Genomic DNA, 22,083 nt, shown 5'->3' with positions numbered 1-22,083 from the left:
TATAAAGGAAGTACAGTCAGCACACAGAGGATGGTGCAACTAATACCATAGGAATATTAAAAAAAGCTTCCAGTGGAGGTGACATGGAGTGGAGGCGGTGAGGAAGACACACTTGACATTTCAAACTGAAAGAAAAGACATATGCTAGAGCTGAAATATATCAAAGGTATGCCTTACTTGGAAAACCTTGATCCCACAAAGCCACAATACAGCATACATGTGGGGAAGTAAGTCCAGAAAGTAGGCTAGGATGGAGCCAGGTATCAAATGACTCTCTCTATATACCATGCTAAGGGGTTTAGATTTTCTCTTCCTCACATTCACTGCAGTGTTATAAATACTGGCAAATGCTGGGAGTAATCTAAATGACTCCTAAAAGTAATGGTAAATTATGGCACAGCCATTGGATGGAATTTTATAAAACCATTAAAGTGTTCATTTTTAAAAACTAAGCAGCATTTACCTAAGTTTTTAGTGATATATTAAGTAAGGATAAAGTAGTAGTACTTTTTTTATATATACTATGACTGCACCATGGAAAATTATAATACATACATATATGAGCTATGACAAGAAATATAAATAAATAATAATTGTTATGTTAAAATGGTGGATTTATAGAAAATTTCTCCATTTACTAAACTCTGTCATATGCCATGGTGGGTTTTATAAAAAGGGGAAATAGAAAAATAACTACTCTTCTTCCATTTGACTCCTCTTTCCTTCTCCCCTTCTCACTCATCCACCTGCTTGCTTACTCTCCCTCATGAACAGTCATTCTAATCTACCACCTGAGAGGCCTCTAGAAAGGAAAGGCTGACAGCAAGGTGGCTGTACCCAGCAGCAAGTTCCTACACAGCCTGGAGGTGATTTCAGCCCAATGTTGGGGAAGAATCTTCCACCCAAAAGCACTGCCCAGCTCTACCCAACTAAGCCTTCTTTGGTTAAATTGTCCTAGGAACTTGTTACCAAACAAAGGAAGACAAATGCCAAGAATACTACCATCATGCCCTCCCTCCAGGGAGCTCAGGGTAGGTGAAGATCAAATTCATGGCCAACTCCTAGGTGGCTGAACTACAGCCTGAGATCCTTGATTCACAAGTAATAACTACATAAAATGTCAGTAAAGAGGAAGAAGATGGGTGAAAACAGATGCAGCCAAGAGCACTTCATTTCTAGGAACTTGCTTATGCCCATCAGCCCATTAGATTTTGACGGGAAATTCAGAAATCACTCTCCTTTGATCTACAGGTCTAACCCCAAAGAAAGCCATATTCACAAAACACAGGATCAGTTGAAGGCTTAACACTAGGCATGTGGCAATCTCCCTCACTAGAAATTCCTCCCAAGCCCAAATCACCTATCTCTCCCCATGCAAGGACAACATAGATATCAGTGACTCAGACAGAGGAAAAGGAAGGGGACCTTAGCAATTTAAGACTTGGCCAAAAGCAATTTCATAGCCCTAAGAAGAGGGATGTTGTAGAGGAAGGGGGTAAAGGAAGTCAAATCTCATTTGCATTCAGTTTTGGTTTGTTTCTTAGTCTCCCCCTTCCCTGCTGGAACAATGGCCAATTCCAGGGTCTTCTATTCTTCCTGGAGTCACCAATGACCCAAAATAGCCAGCAATTGTAGTTTGCAGGCTGGACTCCAAGACCTCACCCAAGGTATTTAGTTAATAGTTGTCTCTCCAAGCCAGGATGCCCACAGTGAGCTCTCTGGTAGGTGGATCCAAGACCTCTAAGCTCACGGAAATAAAGAGGGTTACTTACACATGGATAACTGGGGGGAAAAATAATGTTCCCAGTGTCATTGTAAAGAGAAGGCAACTTCTCTAAATAGTCACTGCTCTCTGTTTTGTTACACTCTTTCCAAGAAGCCTTCCTATCTTCTTAAAGACTGGGCACAAATAATAAGAATTTCAGGAAAAGCCAATGTTCTCATTATAACAGATATTAAAACTACAGCCCATAGAAATGACTTGTTCAAGATCACACAGGCAGAGACTAAGAAACAGATATCCTGATTAAGTACATTATTCTTTTCATTGCACCATTTCTACTAAAAAGCATTAAAAAAAAAAAAAAAATCCAGACAAGTGTGTCAGGATTTAAATGTCAAAAAGCTCAGCTCTTTTAACCTAGCTCAGGACTGAGGATGGGAGGCAGAGGGATATTGGACCCATTCTACTCAGGAAAGCCAAGTGAGAAGCTTAGGCATACAAAAGGCACACACAAACTGGAAAGCTTTACCTAATCTAAAGGAATAGTTTAAGATGCTGAGAGGCTCAGGATGACCCTGCCCTACCTCACACTCTGAGCCTTTTTAGGTTAAGCAAGACTACCCCTAGGCTGTCAGAGAGCTACTTAAGAAGCTAGACAGGGGTGACCAGACTGTGTCAAGAGAGCCAGGAGAGATAAAAAAGAATGGGGAGAAATGAAAGCGGGGTGGAGAAATCAAAGTCATTCCAGAGCTCTCCCATCTTTCTCTCTTCTCTCCCACCTCTCCCCCACCTCCAACAAAGAGCCTCAACCACCTGCTCTAAGCAAGACCTACACTAGGAAAAAAAAGAAAAGTTTGCAGGTGGCATTATATAAACTTGAGAAAGGCATTCCCTGTACCAAAAAAGAACAGGGGATTAGTTGAGGTGGTAAAGGGCATTTGAGGGGGGAGAAAATAGCCAAATAAGGCATACTTGACTGGTAGGGAATCATCAGGAAAGGTTCCAAAAGCTGACGTCGCAGAGAGGAAGCGTTTAGTCATTGGTTTCCTCTGGCAACTGGCCTAAGGCCAGGAGGCAAACTCCCAACCTTAGGAAAATGCCCAGGCTATGGCAGAGAGAAAGACAACCACAAGAGATTTTCCCCAGGCCCACCCTCAGGCTGTGCTGGAGCAGCTTTTCAAGTACCAGCAGAGAGGTATAGTGTAACTTTGAAGCAAAATGCCAGATGTTCTCACTAAGCATATTCTAGATCCACCATGGCCCAGGTGCCAAGAGGAGTAAGAAACCTGGGGAAGAGGGCTCTGATCTACTCCAGTTACATATTGTTGATAGTTTCATATTAGAGAAAAGAAAATTTCAAAGGCAAAGAGTTTAAGTGACTTTTGTTCTCAGCAAGGGGATTTCTGAGTTATTAATCTCCCAGGCATATCTGCAAGGATGTTTGAAGGGGAGTTTTGCTCACTTAAAACCCTTGAAGATAGTGGGGTGCCTGGTTGGCTCAGTTGGTTCAGCATCTAACTCTTGATTTCAGCTCAGGTCATGATCTTAGGGTCATGAGATTGAGCTCCCCAGTGGGCTCCATGGTCAGTGTGGAGTCTGCTTGAGATTCTCTCTCTCCCTCTCCCTCAGCATCTCCCCCTGCTCGATCCCCCCCCAAAATAAATAAATAAATAAAATATTTAAAAAAAAAACTTGAAGATAGAAAAGTTTTGTACAACTTAACTTATGACACTCAAATAGATGACATTATTACCTTGACCCCCGTCCTATAACTCCATACCACAGATTAGTCAACCTCAGTCAAAGATTACAACAGATAAGAACATCTTGGTGTACTTCATCTAATCTTTAGGCTGAGATTTCTGAAAAAGGACAGGGGGTTGGAGGATGTGGTAGGGAGTGGTAGGGGGCAGATTAGACCAAGACAGCAAAATCAGGGAGGGACCTTATCCAAACACACTACACTGGAGAAAAATAAAGCCTCGATCCTTCCCAGGTATTTTTTTTAAGATTTATTTATTTATTTTAGAGAGAGAGAGCACAAGTGGGAGGGGCAGAGGGAAAAAGAATCTCAAGCAGACTCTGCACTGAGCATGGATCCCCACGCGGGGCTCCATCTCACGAACCTGAGATCACAACCTGAGCCAAAACCAAGAGTCGGAAACTCAACTGACTGTGCCACCCAGGCACCCCCCTTCCCAGGTATTTAAGGGAGTTCAGTACTAAAGAGAGGGAAGGAAATGCTGACCAAGCCTGATAGGTATGCATTGTTCCCCCTTCTAGGCCCTGACCCCTGTCACCTCCCAAATACATGTCTAGGAAAGGATTTCTTGAGATTATACTTTGTTTTGTGAGACCAAATGCCCACATCTCAACTTTTCTCTCTCATTAGGCCCTGACTGATACTCTGCCACACAAAATATCTACATGGGCAACAAAGACAATAAAATTTATTTCAGTTAATTCACCCAATTCTAGAAAACCCAAGGTGCAGTCTTCCCCAACAAACCCCTTCAGAATTATTGGCTCTAACTGACCTTCCAAGGAGTAACTTGGTCTATGCTTACATGTACTCTGTGGCTCTCCTTGAAACACCTCAATGCTTCCCTCATATCAGACAAACTCACTTTTTTTTTAAAGATTTTATTTATTTATTTATTTGAGAGAGAGAGAGAAACAGCATGAGAGGGGAGAGGGTCAGAGGGAGAAGCAGGCTCCCCGCTGAGCCAGGAGCCCGATGTGGGACTCGATCCCAGGACTCCGGGACCATGACCTGAGCCGAAGGCAATCGCCTAACCAACTGAGCCACCCAGGCACCCTCACTTTCTTTTTTTTTTTTAAGATTTTATTTATTTATTTGAGAGAGAGAGAGAGCACAAGCATGAGCGGGAGGAGAGAGAGGGAGAAGCAGACACCCCACTGATCAGGGAGCTCAACTCAGGGCTTGATCCCAGGACCCTGGGATCATGACCTGAGCTGAAGGCAGACACCTAACCAACTAAGCCACCCAGGAGCGCCCAAACTCACTTTCAAGAGAGCACTGGCCTAGGGTTTATGTCCACGTACCAAAACCACATCACTCTCCCACCCAGAACAGCCACCACTCACAAGTATACACTTCCTTCAAAGCCCTGTTCATGTCCCATTAAGCCTCCTTCTTCTCAAAATCTACAGAGAATGTCATGTAAAATTTATTTTTGTCAAAGTGTTTTTAAGTGAGTTAGCCCTAAATCTCCAATTAAATAGGAGATCTATTAAGGCAGCAACTGTATACTCCATTAATTTATTTGTATCTCTTATAGTAAATAGTACCTAACAAACAGTCAATAAATGGTGAGAATGCAACTGCCTGCCTTCTTTCTTACTTATCTTACCTAGCACAGGGTTGGGCATGTAATAGTTCAGTTACATAAGTAATTATAATAACAAACATTTGCATCTAACTTATTAGATGCTAGGCACAATTCTAAGCACTTTACATAAACTGCCTCATTTAATCCTCAGAACAACCCTATGAAATAGGTACTACTATTATCTTCACTTTACAGTTAAAGAAAATGAGCCACACAAGTTAAGTAACTTGCCCAAGGCTACATAACTAATTGGTCACAGAGCTGGGATTTGAGTCCAAGCAGTCTGGTTCCAGAGTCTGTGCTTTCCCCACTACTCTATGCTACCTTTCTATGAAGTCCTGAAAGGTCTTTTTTTGGGGGGGCGGGCTCTCTACCTGCCCTAGGCTTGGCCTACAATACCTAGAGGTGAGTAGTGAGGGTTGAGTCCGGGAGACTCCAGTCTGAATCCACATGGCTGCTACAGAAGAAAATACTTCCACCAAGGTACTAATGGAAGTACCATAATGTTCTCCTAATTCAAGGAACAGGTCAAGCTGGAGCACTGAGTCAGATACAGAGAGGTCAGAACTCAAAATTTAAGAAGGCGAGGAGAAAGCAATAATTTGGGTGAGGAGCGAGCAGGAAGAGAAACAGTCATTCTGGGGCCCCAGAAAAACTGAGTCACCCACTGACTGAAACCTGCTACAGCAGAAGCTATTTAGGGGAACTCCACTGCAGCCATATTGTTAATGTAATCACCATAGAGTCAATTCTCTGGAAGTCTGTGTTCCCTTGGTGAACAGAGTCATTCTTCCAAGACAGGTAAGTTAGTAAGAGACCATTATTAACTCAGTAATTGGGAAAGCCAAGTTCTCCTTTCCAACTTTATGTGATCCTGAACAAGCTGACTGACTCCTCTAGCTATGAATACATAAAAGAAATAACTCCACTCCATAAAAACTTTTAGGACAGTTGAGGCCCAGTCTCAAGCAGGAATACGTGGCTAGTCTCCTCTCTTTACCTCCCTTCAACACACACATCTGTTTTCTACCACTCTTTGCAAACAAAGCAAAAAACATTTACCTTCCTGGGAAGTGCTACAAAAAGTCCCAAAGGCACTGTCAGAGCCTAAACCATAACCATATAACCTCTGAAGTCAGCTCTACACACTCAGAAGGACTTGCTCTTCCCATGACCATAATAACACTATGGCTAAGTCACCCCCAGCACAGAGCTAGGAAAACCCTGAGCACCCTGCACCAAGTGCCATTTAAAAGGCAAACCTTAAAAGTTCCTGCCCTAAGGGTGCCTGGGTGGCTCAGTCAGGTGGGCATCTGACTCTTGATTTCGGCTCAAATCGTGTTCTAAAATAAATGAAAAAGTCTTAAAAAAATATTTCCTCCCCTACACTGAGGGCCAGCCAATTTGGGTTTTAGTCCCAACCTTATTACTATTCACTCATATCACTTCCCTTTTCTGGCCTTTGCTGTCACCATCTAATACATAAAGGTAGAACTAAAAGTTTAAGGCCAGGTCATTTGCTCTGTGGTTCAAAATACCCATGTGAGAAACCTAGACCATCCAGAACAATCAGCTCAAGTGAAGCTTAAGGCTGAAGTCATCTTAAGTGGAGATGCATTTGAAATGTTGTACCTCAGCTCACTGGTGGTAGGTATCTTGGGAAGTTGGTTTATGCCCACCAGCTCCTCAAAGTCTAACTACCACTCACAAGGTTAAAAGTACATTTGAAACATAACTAGCAGCTTCCTGGCATTTCAGTAGAACTACAGGAGGTATACGCTACTGGCAGCCAGTGAAAAGAAAGGGAGGGAAACCCATTCAGTTTTCAGTGTTTGTCTGAGGCTCTTCAGTCAACCTTCACAATACAGTGTCATCGATTTCTTTCTTATTCCTCAGTAAGGAAAGACATAGCCCTTTCCCCTCTATAGACTTAAGAAGAAACAGCCAAGAACACTCATGCCAGTGTTTCTGTTAGAGCTACTAATGAAACAAACCAACTCCCAAGCTAGAAATTCCATTCCAAACTCAGTACCCAGGAAAAAACAGTACTTCAGAGGTATAAGGGGACAAAGAAGGTACATTCTGGTAAGTGCTGATGAACTATGTATTCCCAGCAAAGCCTAGCACACTGTCTGGTACATAGAAGGCACTCAAATTTTGAGGAAAAAATGTCTGAAGGAAAAAACATAGAAATGGGAGGCTTGAAGCTGTATCATCAAGGCTTTCAAGGACATCAGTTGGAAAGGTCCCTAGAGTGTACTTATTACTTTTATAGTACCCTCATGACAAACTGGAGAGACTGAGAGCCTAAAGAAAGGACTTGCCTAAATATTTACTTCATTTGGATCACTTTATTGAGGACAAGGAAGATGTTCTTCTTACATAGAAAGAGAAGAAAAATTCTCAGGTCAGTGTTACTTGCCACTTTCCAAATCAATGGAGTCCTGAGCTACCCTTCAAGGGACTGCTCCTATACCACAAATCAGAACTTGGAATTGAAAAGTTGTTCAGCTCTTTCAGGCATGAAATGGGAGGAATGAACAGCAAAGCCAGCCAATCATGACAAGACCACCTCTCCACCTGACCACTAGACTGGCCTAAAGGAGACCACCTTTGTACTTTGGTTTTTGTTTTGTTTTGTTTTGGGGCAGAAGAGTGGGGTGTGGTAGCAGGGAGAAAAGACTGGGAAAGATGTACATGATAAACTCAGTTCTATCTTTGAAAAATCAGAAACACACTGTTCCCAACTTGTAATAATGCCAATTTTCATCAACTTTAGCCATTAAAGGCCCAACACTGGTAGTGCTGGGAGCCAGATATTCTCCCCTCTGGGGACCTTGAGTCTGGAAATTCCAGTGAGGGGGACTCCCAGAAAGATACAAAGGAACCTAGACAGACTGTTGCCGAGCAACACTAGTAGAACAGAGTTCAGAATAAATGTAGCTGTCATCTCATCTCATCGCAATAGAGTTGGATTTGGAGTCAGGGAGATAGACCAGATGACCTCTAAATATCACTTCACCATCCAGGAAAGCAGTCTCCTGAGAGGAGGAAGAGAAAAAAGTAAAAATAACACCCTTAAAACAAAGCTATTGTTACAGGCAGCTAGAGAAGAATGGAAAGTTAGCAGACTAGTGGTCAATACCACCTCTGTCTCCCACTCACAGAGCAACTTTCCCCTCTACGAGACTAAGTATAGATAGTTGGTGCCTTCAAGTGTCCTCGTGCCCCATCAGCCCCTCTCTGCCCAGAGGGCTATTCAAGGACCAGCCTAAAGGAAATCCCCAAGATGGTTCCTGCTCTATCATCTATACTTTCACAAAGAGCCAAATGAACTGGAGAAATAAAGAGGTGGAGAGATGCAGGATCCAGAGTCACCCTCTCTCACATATAACCTCCATTCCCAATCCCTTGCCCCGCCCTGAAGTCTGTAGGCAGAGTTGGTTCAAGAGTTAAAAGACTGAGATTTTGCCTTCTTTTCACAAAGTACCATTTTAGTGCCACTCGAGTGGCTCAAGCAATGCTAGGAATGGCAGGAGAATAAACAGTCCACACAGTCCCTGTTAAAGTTTAGCTGAATGCAGATCCAGAGCCTTCAAATACTTCAAGGAGGTGGACTCTACATCTGCTCACATGGATGGTCCCATCAGCAATCATTTGATCACCTTTCCCTGACCTATTGAGCTAGGGCTAAAAATCCAGCAAATTGAAAACATCTTACCAAGACTGATACTCTAAGACTTAAATTCAAGTCCTGGCTTTGCTACTGACATGCTATATCATTTTAGGTCAGCCCCTCCTTATCTGTGGGTCTCAGTTTCCCCATCTATACAATGAGAAGCGTTAGACTTGACAGTTGTGAAGAGCCTTTTCAACTCTAACAAACCTAAAACTCACGAAAACCTTGAAATTCAAAACAATCGCTTTTTAGGGAATCAAAACATCCCAAAGACTTTGTGACCTAAAAAAATGTAAAGAGGGCAGGGAGGGGGAAAGCTTTTTTTTTTTTTTAACAACTGTCTTAGCAGAAAATGTAGATGTCAGTAAATAAGCTTCTTCATTCTGGCAGACTTAGGAAACTGGCAACTAGAAGCAGAATCCGAGAATTGGCAGGGAGAGGGTGCAGAGAAGCATGTTTTAACAGATTTAATGGAGTTTGGGATGACTAAAGGAGACAATCGGCTGTAAAAGTGAAACCAACTCTGGACAGACTGTAGACATAGTTCATATGAATGAACGGATTTTATTTTTCCACTACCCTTCCCTATCTTTCATAATCCAGAAATAGCCTAACAGCCTAACTAGTGAAGAAGGAGCAGAAAATAGGGAATTTTCTTCCTCCATTAAAATTACTAGCTGCCATGCAGTGAACTAGTGTATGCCCCTGGATGCTTCAGCATTGGGATGAGGAATGAGAAAAGTAACAGGGGGCACCTTGTGAAACACCCAACTCTCACTGGACACCACCAAATGCCAATGTTACTTTGTCTAAATTATCTACTTCCTTTTATCTGAGGACCAGGAAGTCCTAAGAACAGGGGGCAGTTTGCTTTGGGCAGGAGAGAGGACTCAAATTCAAGAACCTAATCACTGAGTCAGAATAGAGGGTCATTGAGATAAGCATCAAAAAGCCTGGGCCCCAATCTTGGTTATATCACCATATGCTCCTAGGTATGTTCTTTTCTGTAAGCCCAACATCCTCATTAGTTAAAAGAGAGAAATAGTGGGGTGGGGACAGGAAGAAAGTTGTACTAAACAGTCTCAGAGGTCCCTTTCAGGTCAAGATTCTATGGTCTTAATAGGCATGATATAGTTGTTTCTCCTAAAAGTTGACCATTCCTTGAACTGAACAGCATGGAAAATTCTCCAAAGCTTTCAGACCATCAAAATTCAGCCCTCTCCTTCCAATTTGATTCAAGTTTCAGTCAATCTGCATAAAAATACTTTCAATATTCAGGTACCTTCAGTACCCTAGGCCTGACCTCAAACAGCTCATTCTCCAGCCTCTCTCCAAGCCTAGGAAAAGGATCACCAGGCTATCTTCTTTGCCACTTCTGACTGAGATGGGATGGTTAAGGCAACTTTGAGAAAATTTCCAGGCCCATCAGGTTGCATTTAAAGGTGAGATATTTTAGAATTGAGGATGAAAGATGCCAGTAGTGAAGAGAGATCATGGGGCAAAGTCTGTTCCCAGAGATCCACCCATCTATTTAGGTAAAACCACCCACAGAGAGATAAACTCAAAAAGAGTCTCCTGGAAGGATCTTTATAATCCTCTGTGTTGGCAGAGACAACTTTTCTCCCTCTTTCTCTTTTCAAAACGATTCTTTCTGACTTTATATGTGTTGGGGGAGGGGGAACAAGTGTGGAAAAAACCCCATGTCATAAAACCATGACCAATTTAAAAAAGAGAATGTAGAAGCACATACTTGTTGAAAACTTGGTGTTTCTAATAGGGTTCTGGAAAGGCAAGAATGACTTGGCAGAAAAGCTGGAATACAGCAACGTGGCAACCAAATTCAGCATACACCCAACGAACCAGACCCCCCACTTCTCTCCTCCAGGGACCCTCAGACCTTCTCAAGGCTACTAGTCACTATCTCAGCACTACAAGGCTCAAACAGTCCTCCAGGGAGAAGGGTCTGGAAGCACAAGCTGCTTGGCCTTAGGGACTCAAGCCAGAGTAGTCACCAGGCCTTCCTGAACAAGAGAAGGGCCCCAGTAGCCTCTTGGTATGACTTGCACAAAAGCAAGCGGGACTCATTATTCAGGCACACCCCTCCCATGCCCCTCCCTTCTGGGCATCCGGCCTCCCTAGGCCCCACTCCCAGGAGGCTTCTGTTCTCATAACAGCCAGTGGGGTGGAGATCAAATCCTAGAAGCTACCACCATTCTAGAAAGGTGAGGCCCTCACAGAACAGTCTGGAGGGGATAGGAGGAGATAGACAGCCAGTAAGCAAAGGCAAGGGCAAGGATCTGTCGGTGGAGAGGAGGAAGAAACCATTCTACCCTAGGAAGTAGAGCAGACCTCCTCCTCCCAGTGAAGTATTAGTGATCCTGGGTGGAAGCAAACAACCTCTGATGAGTCCCTCCACAACTCTCTCCTCCACCAACTCTTTCCTCCCCTACTAGTGGGAAACATCTGGAGCCTCCAGGGGAGACTATGAGAAAGGTGAATGGGGGTGCAGGATCAGCTCACTGCAGCTCCATACTCCCTTCCCATGGCCCCTCCTGGACCAAGGCAGCCTTGCCCCCGGAAAGGCGCCAATTCCTGAACTGGAGGAAGTGTTCCTCTCCCCTGCCCCCATAGCCTGTCAGGAGCAAGAGGAGATTTCGCGCCCCCAAGGAACCTTCCCTCCTGCCTCATCCCACACGCAGTTAACTGGAATCTGAGAAAGAGGCCGGTCCCGCCCGGTTCGCACTTCTAGCCCCGTACCCACTCACACCCGAGGGGCTCACCAGACCAGGACTCCAATCTCGCCCCTCCCCAACCCAGGCCTTGGCAGAGGACGCAGCGTTCTGAGTGGGCGGATGGCTGGCCAAGCCCCTAGCCATCAGCAAGAGGCTACCAGAGTCAGCTAGAGGCCCCAGGGCGGCAGCGCACATCCCCGTACTCACCGTCTTAGGCATGGTGGCTGCAAAAGTGGCAGAGTTGATAAAGTTCGGCTAGAAGCTGTCTGGCAGCACTGAGCACACAGTACACACGGCACGGACTCTGGGGGCTGGAGGTTCGGATTGGGTCCCTCTCTAGCGTTGGGGCAACTGCTCGGCTTCCTGTTAACGGGCCACGACTTCACAAACCCCACCCAGGAAAGAGCCGCCCTGTCGCGTCGCCCGCTTCTTTATGTGGCTGGGCTTCCGCGCTGCTCCCCGCCCTCGCGCCCGCCTTCTTGCCGGCCGCTGGCCTCGCCCCGCCCAGCCCCGCCCAGCCCGGCCCGGCCACACCAGCCACGTGGGGGTCAGGCTGGGCCTGGGCGCTCCATGGGGGACTCCCACCCCCCCCCCACAGGCCTACTCTTTTTCCCACCCCTTTCACAGCCCCTACCCCTTCAAATCCGGGCCATCCGGCCCCACCCCCCAAGCAGGGCCCGGCCCTGGGCGGCACCCTGGCAGAGGCTTACAGCCCCTGACTGCAAGTTTCCACTAATGGGGCGCTAACTACCTATCAAAACTGTCTGTTCCCTCTCAAGACAGCTCTGACTCTCAGAAAGTCCTTGTGTGTAGCTGAACTCCTTTTCTCTGTGACTTCCCCTATGGCTCTCAGCTCTGTTCCCTGTGGCCACACAAATCCCCTACTGTCCCTAATAATTCCTTAGAGCTCTGAAGATCACATGTCCCCCTGAAACTTCTCTTGGCAACACTGCCTGAACTCTTTCAACACGTCATTTGTTCTCTTCTGTAGGTGTCTATATCCCTTTCCCAACATATTTCCTCCCCACTTTTACTCAATCCTCATTTTCTTTTTTTGTATTTTTACAGATTTTGTTTATTTATTTGACAGAGAGAGAGACAGTGAGAGGGAACACAAGCAGGGGGAGCGGGAGAGGGAGAAGCAGGCTTCCCGAGGAGCAGGAAGCCCGATGCCGGTGCGGAGGTCGATCCCAGGACCCTGGGATCATGACCCGAGCCGAAGGCAGACACTTAACGACTGAGTCACCCAGGTCCCCCAAGTTTGAGTTTTACTTTGAAAATGATTGATCATAGGGCGCCTGGGTGGCTCAGTTGGTTAAGCGACTGCCTTTGGCTCAGGTCGTGATCCTGGAGTCCCAGGATCCAGTCCCGCATCAGGCTCCCTGCTTGGCAGGGAGCCTGCTTCTCCCTCTGACCCTCCCCCCTCTCATGTGCTCTCTGTCTCTCTCATTCTCTCTGTCTCAGATAAATAAATAAAATCTTTAAAAAAAAAAAAAGAAAATGATTGATCATAGTTCTTTTTCCTCCTATCCATAGGCAACTGTGTGTAGGTATGGTCTGAGTATCTTTTACAATGTAGAGCACCACATACCTCAAGGATGATGAGCCAACTTGGAGAAGTGGAATAGATACTTGAGAGGGGTGGTCAGGACACTTGGCTTCTAGTCGTAGCTATGCCATTAACTCACTCTGTGACCACTGTGTGGCCTTGGGAAGTCCCTTCCCCTCTCTGGACTTGAGTTTCCCCTTTTGTAATAACAAAGGACTGGATTCCTGGGCTTCCAAGGTCCTTTCCCTCTCTGACATTATAAAAGGATGAGAAAGGAAGTAGAATCCCTAGAACAATAGATGAGTCTAGTAGGGTTGCATAAGGACTGACCTTGCATTTGCCCTCAGGAATCAGCTGTCCTAGTCCCTGCTCCTTTACTTTCCCAACTCAACAACGTGCATGAATCAGTGTGCCTCAGTTTCTCTCAGTGCTGTCAAGATTCATTGATGTGTGCTAGGGTAAACAAAGTTCCCTGCTCAACTCATCATCAGGGAAATGCAAATCAAAACTACAAGGAGATATCACCCCACACATGTCAGAATGGCTAAAATCAACAACACAAGAAACAACAAGTGTTGGCAAGGATATGGAGAAAAAGGAAATTTCTTGCACTGTTGGTAGTAATGCAAACATGCAACCACTGTTGAAAACATATGGAAGTTCCTCAAAAAGTTCAACATAGAACTACCCTATGATCCAGTAATCATACTTCTGTGTATTTTTACCCAAAAAATACAAAATCACTAATTCAAAGGGATACATGCACCTCTATGTTTATAGCAACATTATTTACAGTAGCCACATTATGGAAGCAGACTAAGTGTCCATCGACAGATGAATGGTTAAAGAAGATGTGGTATATATACACAATGGAATATCATTCAGCCATAAAAAGGAATGAAATCTCACCATTTGCAATGACATGGATAGAGCTAGAGAGTGTAATGTTAAGTAAAATAAATCAGCCAGAGAAAGATAAATATCATATGATTTTACTCATATGTGGAATTTAAGAAACAAACAAACAAAAAAGCAAGCAAAGTAAAAAGAGATAGAGAGAGAGAAAGAAACAAACCAAGAAACAACTCTTAGCTATAGAGAACAAACTGATGGTTACCAGAGGGGAGATAGGGAGGGGAGGATGGGTGAAATAGGTGATGGGGATTAAGGAGTGCACTTGTTGTGATGAGCCCTGGGTGATGTATGGAATTACTGAATCACTATATTGTACATCTGAAAGTAATATAACACTGTATTTTAACTATACTGGAATTAAAAATAAAACTCTGTATGTATTACAGAATTGAAAAAAAACGTTTCCTGCCCAAACTATTTTCTTAAGTTGAGCAGTTGACACTCCAAGGAAGAGCAACACTCCCAAGAAAGCCTCAGCAGCAGGGATAGCAAGAGCAGCCAATCACATTCCTTGATACTACAATGGCCCTTTACTCCCAGAAGTTCAAGGAACTCACTGATTCCCTCATTTATTAAAGCCCACAAGGGCCTCAGATTAGGCTAAGTGCTTAAAGGGGGAAGGGAAGTGGATTGGAGACTCCACCTTTCATTATCCTTTCTGGAAAATGGAAATCCCCTGTGTGTCATTCCCCATGTCCCATGTCAACATTCCCTGTAACACACAAGAGAGAGCTGGTTAGGGAGTGTCAAGCAGCTGAACATACTATTAAAAGGGAAAAGGGGCACAGGAGTCCAAATAGGAAAAGGGAGATCCAAGGGTGGGGAAGTTAAGGAAGTTGATGGAAAGAGGGACCAAGAGAGAAGGATAGGGTTTGCCCTTTGGGGAGGAGAAGGGTGGGAAATAAGAGGAAAGCATAGACTATCAGAAACTGTTTAGTCCAGCCTCCATTCAGGTTGAGGAAACTGAGGATCAGAAAGAGGAAAGAACTTACCCAAGATCAGGCAATAAGTGTAAAGAATGGATTCAGGGATAGTAGAGAAGACATATATAAGCATATATTCTTGCGATAATATAAGCAAGAAATTTTGAAACCAAGAACAAGGGAAGCAGTCCTCCCTCCAACTTCACAAGACAGAAGCTGGTTATGGTGATTATGGTTAAGCAGCTAGACATTGCTTGAAGGTTACATTTAAAACCCTCTAGCTAGGAGGGCCCCATCTTAGTTATCCCCCCATCTCCAGAGCAAAGTAGAAGCAGCTGAGGTGCTCTCTTGTTCTTCAAGATGGCCAGAGAAACACATCTTTGTTTCTTACTTCTTTGTAAAACACTTTATACCTATATGGCCAGAACTTCTGATCTCCCCCCACCCCACTTCCTACCATAATCCCATGTGAAATGAGAGTTAGCTCAATATTCCTGTGGTCAGAGTAATCCCCACACTTAGGTTTAGATATGGTGACGTTTTTGCCACTGTTTGTAGAGAGAAGACATGTGAATAAGGGCTAACATATATTAGCTACTCTGGGTGAGGGAAGTAAAAGGTATAAAGATGGATATTCAGAAAATCTGAATTCAGAAGGTTCAAGGAGGAGTAAGCAAGTATTTTTCAAGCAGTAAAGGTAGGTGAGGGCCAGTTATGAGCAGAGGTGGTACAGAAAAATTCTAGAGCTGGAGTCCAAGGAAGCTGGAGGCATCTGTATAAGGGGATAAGAGATGCAAAAGATCTGGGCTTTAGGGCAAGACATGGGGTCCAGGTGGAAAAGCTCAGGATTCCTGGGGGACTGGAGCTATTCTGGAGCAGCAGCAAGTCTGGATATCAAAGTCAAGGAAATTGAGAGCAGGAACTGCATAATGTAGATGTATGTGAAAGCCTATGCCAAACTCAAGAGAGAAATGAGATTGGACTTGTAATCACCTCCCACACCTAGGATCTAAACTCACTGCAATAAAGAAGCTTCTACATTCTAAATGGTATTTCTCCTTCAGAGGACACAATAATGCGGGAGAGACTATACCAGAGAGGAACTGGATAGGGAGCAGTACTGAAACCCAGAGATACTCTGGATAAAGAAGCACCCTTGCCTTCCCATTTATTGGATGGTAACAGTTGAAAGATCCCATCACTTAGAACTTTCTGAGGGCTGCTTTTCATTTTCATCACTGTTGGAAAGTCCTTCTTTACATCTAAATTAGATCTTTTCTGCTTCACTAAGCACAATTGCTCTTGGCTGATAATTAGGGAAGGAATTAACTAAGCCTCTGAAGTTGCTCTTCTCCCCTACCCACTTTTTTCTTTTCCTTCCTTTCTTTCTTCCTTTCTTTCTTCCTTCTTTTCTTTCTTCCTTTCTTCCTTTCTTCCTTTCTTTCTTTCTTTCTTTCTTTCTTTCTTTCTTTCTTTCTTTCATTCCTCTTTCTTTCTTTCCTTCTTTCTTTCTTTCTTTCTTTCTTTCTTTCTTTCTTTCTTTCTTTCTTTCTTTCTTCATTCTTTTTCTTTCTGTTGCTTTCAAGTAGGCTCCACACCCAGCATGGAGCCCAGCGTGGGGCTTAAGCTCACCACCCTGAGATCAAAACCTAAGCTGAGATCAAGAATCCTACGCTTAACCAACTAAGCCACCCAGGCGCCCCTCCCCCGTTCATAAAAGAGAAATTTGGCAGAGATGAGAGCAAACATTACTCTTTTTTTAAAATTTTATTTATTTATTTGAGAGAGAGAGAGAATGAGAGACAGAGAGCATGAGAGGAAGGAGGGTCAGAGGGAGAAGCAGACTCCCTGGGGAGCAGGGAGCCCGATGTGGGACTCGATCCCGGGACCCCAGGATCATGACCTGAGCCAAAGGCAGTTGCTTAACCAACTGAACCACCCAGGCGCCCCAGAGAGCAAACATTACTCTGAGGCCACACACTCTAAGGCCTTTCTCTCTCTTCCTTCCTCTGGGTCAGTATCCCAAGCACTAGGCTAGCTGTATCCTTTACAGAAACAAGAGAATAAGTAAAAAAATATACTGCTATCTCCCCAAAGAAAATAGGTCCTCCTTGTATAATATGGCTATGAGTACAGTATACTTGAACAGTAGAGAAATATTGTTTTTAAGCATCCTCAGTCTTCTACCCACTTCTTGGAAGCAAAAGCTAGGATTTGGGTGAAAGGGAGAAGATAACTTTAATGAGGCACTTATTGTGTGCTGAGCAGTGAGGAGGACATTTCAATATCTAGCAAGAAACTTTAGAGGTAGAAATGAGGAGTTGGAGCTTTGAGGAATTAAGTGACTTATCCAAAAGTTACACAGTTTGTTGATGGTAGGACAGGGATTTGGGCCTAAGTTTTGTTGAGTCCAAAGTCCACATTCTTTCCACAACCTGACCTGTGACCAGACAAACCCAAGGAGAGAGATGTATTTTAAGATTCGTATCACCCCTACAGTTCAGTAGTCACACTAGACAGCTTGAGATAGCAGGGGGGGCGGGTAATAATAAACAGTGGTGATACAGCATCTTGCCAATATCAAGTGCTTGGGAATATTTATTATTAATCATACTAATGGACCACAGTGAGAGGGATGAGCTTCTCTCTGGCTTTTCCTCCAAAAAGCTTGGAAACTTTTCAAGAGCTTCCCTCAGCCAGCCAATATCAATTCAATTTGAGCCAGTGTCCCCTTGGAATATGAAATTAGCCCTGCAGAAGGGGTATCCCAATAGAGTCACTAGCCCCCAGCCCTACCCCCGGTGACCAGAGACCATATGTGGCCAGACAGCCTGCTGAGCATATGGCAACCTCCATGAATGACTCACAGTTCAGTCCACAACTCAATACACCTAGAAGGAAACTATTGGTCCACTCCACCCATGCCTCTAGCAGTGACCAGATGCCTGGTTTTATATGAGGCTCTGCAAAGGGTGTACACCCTCTTCCTCTAGGAGCTCTCCTTCCTATTGGCTCTGTGTTCATTGCTAGTTTTGCTGTTGGTGCTGTCCTTTGTGTGCCTACTGTCATCATCTTTAACTCATCTCTGCCTGACCCCTACCATCCAGTCACCAAGCCCTGCTCTCTGTCTTTCACAGCTTCTCTCCCCCTCATCTCCACTGTCAGTGTCCTACATCAACCCTCAACGGCTCCTGGTCTCTCTGCTTCCAGGCTGTCCCATCCAGGCCATCTTCCACATGGCCATCCTCCACATACGCACCATGGTGATCGTCAGAAATGTAGCCATCATTTGTGCTTAGAGTCGTCAGATGACCTCCTCTGCCCAATGCACACACTTAATCTTTGCAGCCTTCTCTTCCTCCCACAGCTCCCCAACACAGCCCTTCCCCTGGAGCCAGGCTACTCCCACTACATGTACACAGTATACTGTGCTCACTCTTGTCTCTGCACAAAGCCTTCCCTTGATCTCTCCTGCCCTCCTTGTACTCTGCCTCTCCCCAGCTCCTGTAGTGCCCAAGGTCCACAGGGCTCATCTGGCTTCCCTCCCACATCTTGCTTTGTCTTGTCAACTGCTGTTTTTTTTTTCCTTTTCCTCCATTCAGGCTGGGCTATAATTGCTCCTGGAAAGGGATCACATTTTGTGTTCCATGCAGGAGCCCAACACACTTCCAGGCGTATCTTTGGAGCTCAGGACAAATTGCTCAGCTAGGCCAGGGGAAGAGAGGGATCCACCATTCTCATGTCTAGCCCTGCAGGCCTATCAAGTTGTATTATGTCCAAATTCTCTAATGGCCCAAATTTCCCCTTACACTGACTTAAGTTCTCCTGTTAGGAGAAAAAACTAATAGAACAGAGACTCCTATTCTTGTCTCATTACTCCTCCCTCCACTTACAACCCTCTCTCTCCCTCTCTCTCTCTCTCCCCTTTTGTGTGTGTGGGGGGTGTGTGTGTGTGTGCCAGCTCTGCTGCCAGTCTACCTTAGGGAAACACTCTGCTGTTCACAAAGAGAAATTCACAAGAACATTCACTGTGATACTATAATAATTAAGGGAAACAGACTAAATATCCATCACTAGGGGACAAATTATATACAATATACATCATGGTATATCCATTCAGTAGGATGCTCTTCAGCCTTTTAAAACCATTAACTACCAAAAAAAATTAAAAAAAAAAACCATTAACTACCAGTAAAAGAACTACTATGACTGTGAAGTTACAGAACTATATGAATAATATGATACTATTTATGAATTAAAATGTCCATATTCTTATACATATGTAAATCCTCAAAAAAGGGGAAATATGCACAGCAAATCATACCAGTTGCTCTCTCCAGAAAGGCGACTGGGATTAGAGAGGAGAGTAAAGAGAAAATTTTTACTTCTTAATGTATATATTTCTATATTATTTCATTTTTTCAGTGAGCCTGAATTACTTTTGTAATTATATAAAATGGTAAAAAAAAAAAAAAGAAACATGAATAGGAGGAGGAAAAAGAGGAAGAGAAAGGGGAAGAACACAAAAGAGAATAAAAAGACGAATCTAGGAGAGAATGTAGATAGGTTAGGCAATAAAGTTAGGATCCAAAAAGATTGTGACAGGCCCAAATAATGGTAAAACCTAAAATTAGAACAAATGTAATGTTTGTGCTGGAGTCCAAAAAGTCGACATCATGAGGAAAAGATGGAGAAGATGTGACTAAACCAATGTATGGAATTGTTGAATCACTATATTATACACCTGAAACTAATATAACACTGTAAATAAAAGAAAATGAAATAAAAATAAAATAAAATGAAATAAAATAAAATAATTGAAAAGACCTCTGAGGTTTTACTTGATAATAAATTTCATAGATGTTAGCAGTAAGCTGTGGTTTCCAGGAGACTTAATTGAAACCTAGAAGACTAAGGTCCAGGAGGAAAAGGCAGTTCTGTCCTCTTCTTCCCTAGTCAGACCCCATTTGAAGAACTGTATGCTCCTGTGGTCCCCCCACTTTAAGGGGAGACACACACATTGGGGTATATCCATAGGAGAGTGAGCTAGTTGGGGAGGGCCTGGGACCCAGGATGCATGAGAAACAGCTGGAGGATCTGAATTGGTTTGACTTTGAAAAGATTCACGGGGATATTGTCTATGTGTTTGGACTTCAGAATGGTGGCCCCAAAGGACAAAGCTGGGAGAAAGCTATAATGAGATGCAAGGAAGAAAGTTCTTATCATATCTGTCTAAAACTGGAGAGTCAGTGACTAAGTACTGAAGTCATGGGGTGCCTGGGTGGCTCAGTCATTTGTGTCCGACTCTTGATTTTGGCTCAGGTCATGATCTCAGGGTTATGAGATCGAGCCCCACATAGGGCTCTGTGCTGGGCATGGAACCTGCTTAAGATTCTCTCTTTCCCTCTCCCTCTCCCTTTGCCCCCCACCACAAAAAGTACTGAAGTCATAATTGGAGATGTGTGAGCAAAGATTCGAGGAGCCCACGCTCTGGGAGGTTGAAGAAGAGATTCCTATACTCTAAGAATCTATAAAACCAATATGTTAAAAACCCTCAGGTGAAAACAAAGCCACTTTCAAATCATTATCTCATTTACTCCTAAGAACATCTTAATTAGACAGAATAGGTATCAATCCTTATTTGACAGATAAGGTAACTGAGGCTCAAAAAATTGAGGTCACTTGGCCACGATCACATTACAAGTAAGAACTTCAAATTAAGCCATTTGACTTTATTATTCATCCAGCCATTCATTTTATTCATTCAGAAAATGTGTGTGTATGCTTACTATACACAACACACTGCACTAGGCTCCAGGGATATAGACATAGAGAAGTCACTGCTCTCACAGAGCTCCCAGCCTCATGCAAGGGACAGACAAGAAACATTATGGAAATAATGTGTTCTTTCTACCACTCCTCACATCCTAGTGTTGAGGTATGAAAATCAAAGGCTTCATATTAGCAAGGTCAATTGAAACTATTTTCAATGCTCTGAAAAAGCACAGGTAAATGGACAAGGAACAGAGGGAGGATGCCTCAAAGTTTTGAGCAGACTCCTCCCCAGTTACTGAGGCCTCCAAAAGAGCACTGCTCAGTACCTTCTGCTAATGGCTAGAGTTGTATATGGTTGATTCATGTGTGTGGGTGTGTGTATGTGTGTGTATATACATATATACATATATATATATATGCAGCTAGATAGCTGCATTATTATATTATTTTTGTATATGCATGAGAGAGAGAAAGAAAGTGTCACTTAGAATGCAGCATAAGATAATATAAAGAACATTGAATTTGGAACCAGAAGATTTGTTTTTAGCCTCTGTTTTGTCATTTACTGGTCAAAAAAATTTATGCAAATCAATTGATTAACCCTAAGCCTCAGTTTCCTCATCTGTAAAAACTGAGGTAACAATAACAGATACCTCCCAGGATTGTTGTCAAAAGGATATATAAGGTTGAACATGAGAAGCATTTTTGCAAACCATAAAGGACAAACCAGGAAAAAGGATGATCATAGCTATGTGGGTGGAAACGTAGGTTCCAGGTGCTCCTGGGTTTAGATGTGCCTGTTTGGTCATATGTGTATTGTCTATACATTCCTATACTTGTATGTTTTGTTTTTTTAAAGATTTTATTTATTTGACAGAGAGAGACACAGCGAGAGAGGGAACACAAACAGGGAGAGGGAGAAGCAGGCTTCCCGCTGAATAGGGAGCCCGACATGGGACTCGATCCCAGGACCCTAGGATCATGACCTGAGCCAAAGGCAGACGCTTAACGACTGAGCCACCCAGGTGCCTCCTATACTTGTATGTTTATGTGTCCTTTTGGGTATATGTATGTTGATGGGCCTAATTTGCATTTTCAGGTTGCTGATAAGTAGATTCACCTCAGAAACACTTTTTCTCATTCCTTAACCCCTAGTCTCAGACCAGAAAACAATCTAACATTCTTTTATCTGATAAATAAAGGTCTCAAAATATGTTTTGAGAGCATTTCCTCTTCTTCCCATCCCCTCAAAAGCACTTTGCTTATGTTCAACCCAGGCATGTGTGTACATGCAGATGAGAGCCCATATGCAGATATGTCTCGGTGAGGAAAATGCAGGGCCCTCCACCAAGTTTGACGTGTCCTCCAGAACCAACTACATCATGTGTTCCTGGACCTCCCCAGGGGCTCCAGAGGATATGTTGCTGGCAGGTG

General features: G+C 43.8%; 1 protein-coding gene across 1 annotated transcript in view; it reads right to left on the bottom strand.

Moving 5' to 3' along the window:
- Positions 1-11,906, bottom strand: part of MSN (moesin) — a 64,663-nt gene extending 52,757 nt beyond the window's left edge. Inside the window, exon 1 of the mRNA XM_035011488.1 lies at positions 11,695-11,906. Within this exon, the coding sequence (XP_034867379.1) occupies positions 11,695-11,706 (12 nt within the window). The 5' untranslated portion in view covers positions 11,707-11,906. The remainder of the gene's footprint in view (positions 1-11,694) is intronic.
- Positions 11,907-22,083: the final 10,177 nt, after the last annotated feature.

This window comes from Mirounga leonina, unplaced genomic scaffold (assembly GCF_011800145.1).
Source record: "Mirounga leonina isolate KUSES-001 unplaced genomic scaffold, KU_Mleo_1.0 Mir_101283, whole genome shotgun sequence".
Taxonomy (NCBI): domain Eukaryota; kingdom Metazoa; phylum Chordata; class Mammalia; order Carnivora; family Phocidae; genus Mirounga; species Mirounga leonina.
Note: the sequence above shows the minus strand (reverse complement) of the source record. Positions and strands in the feature narration are given on the sequence as shown.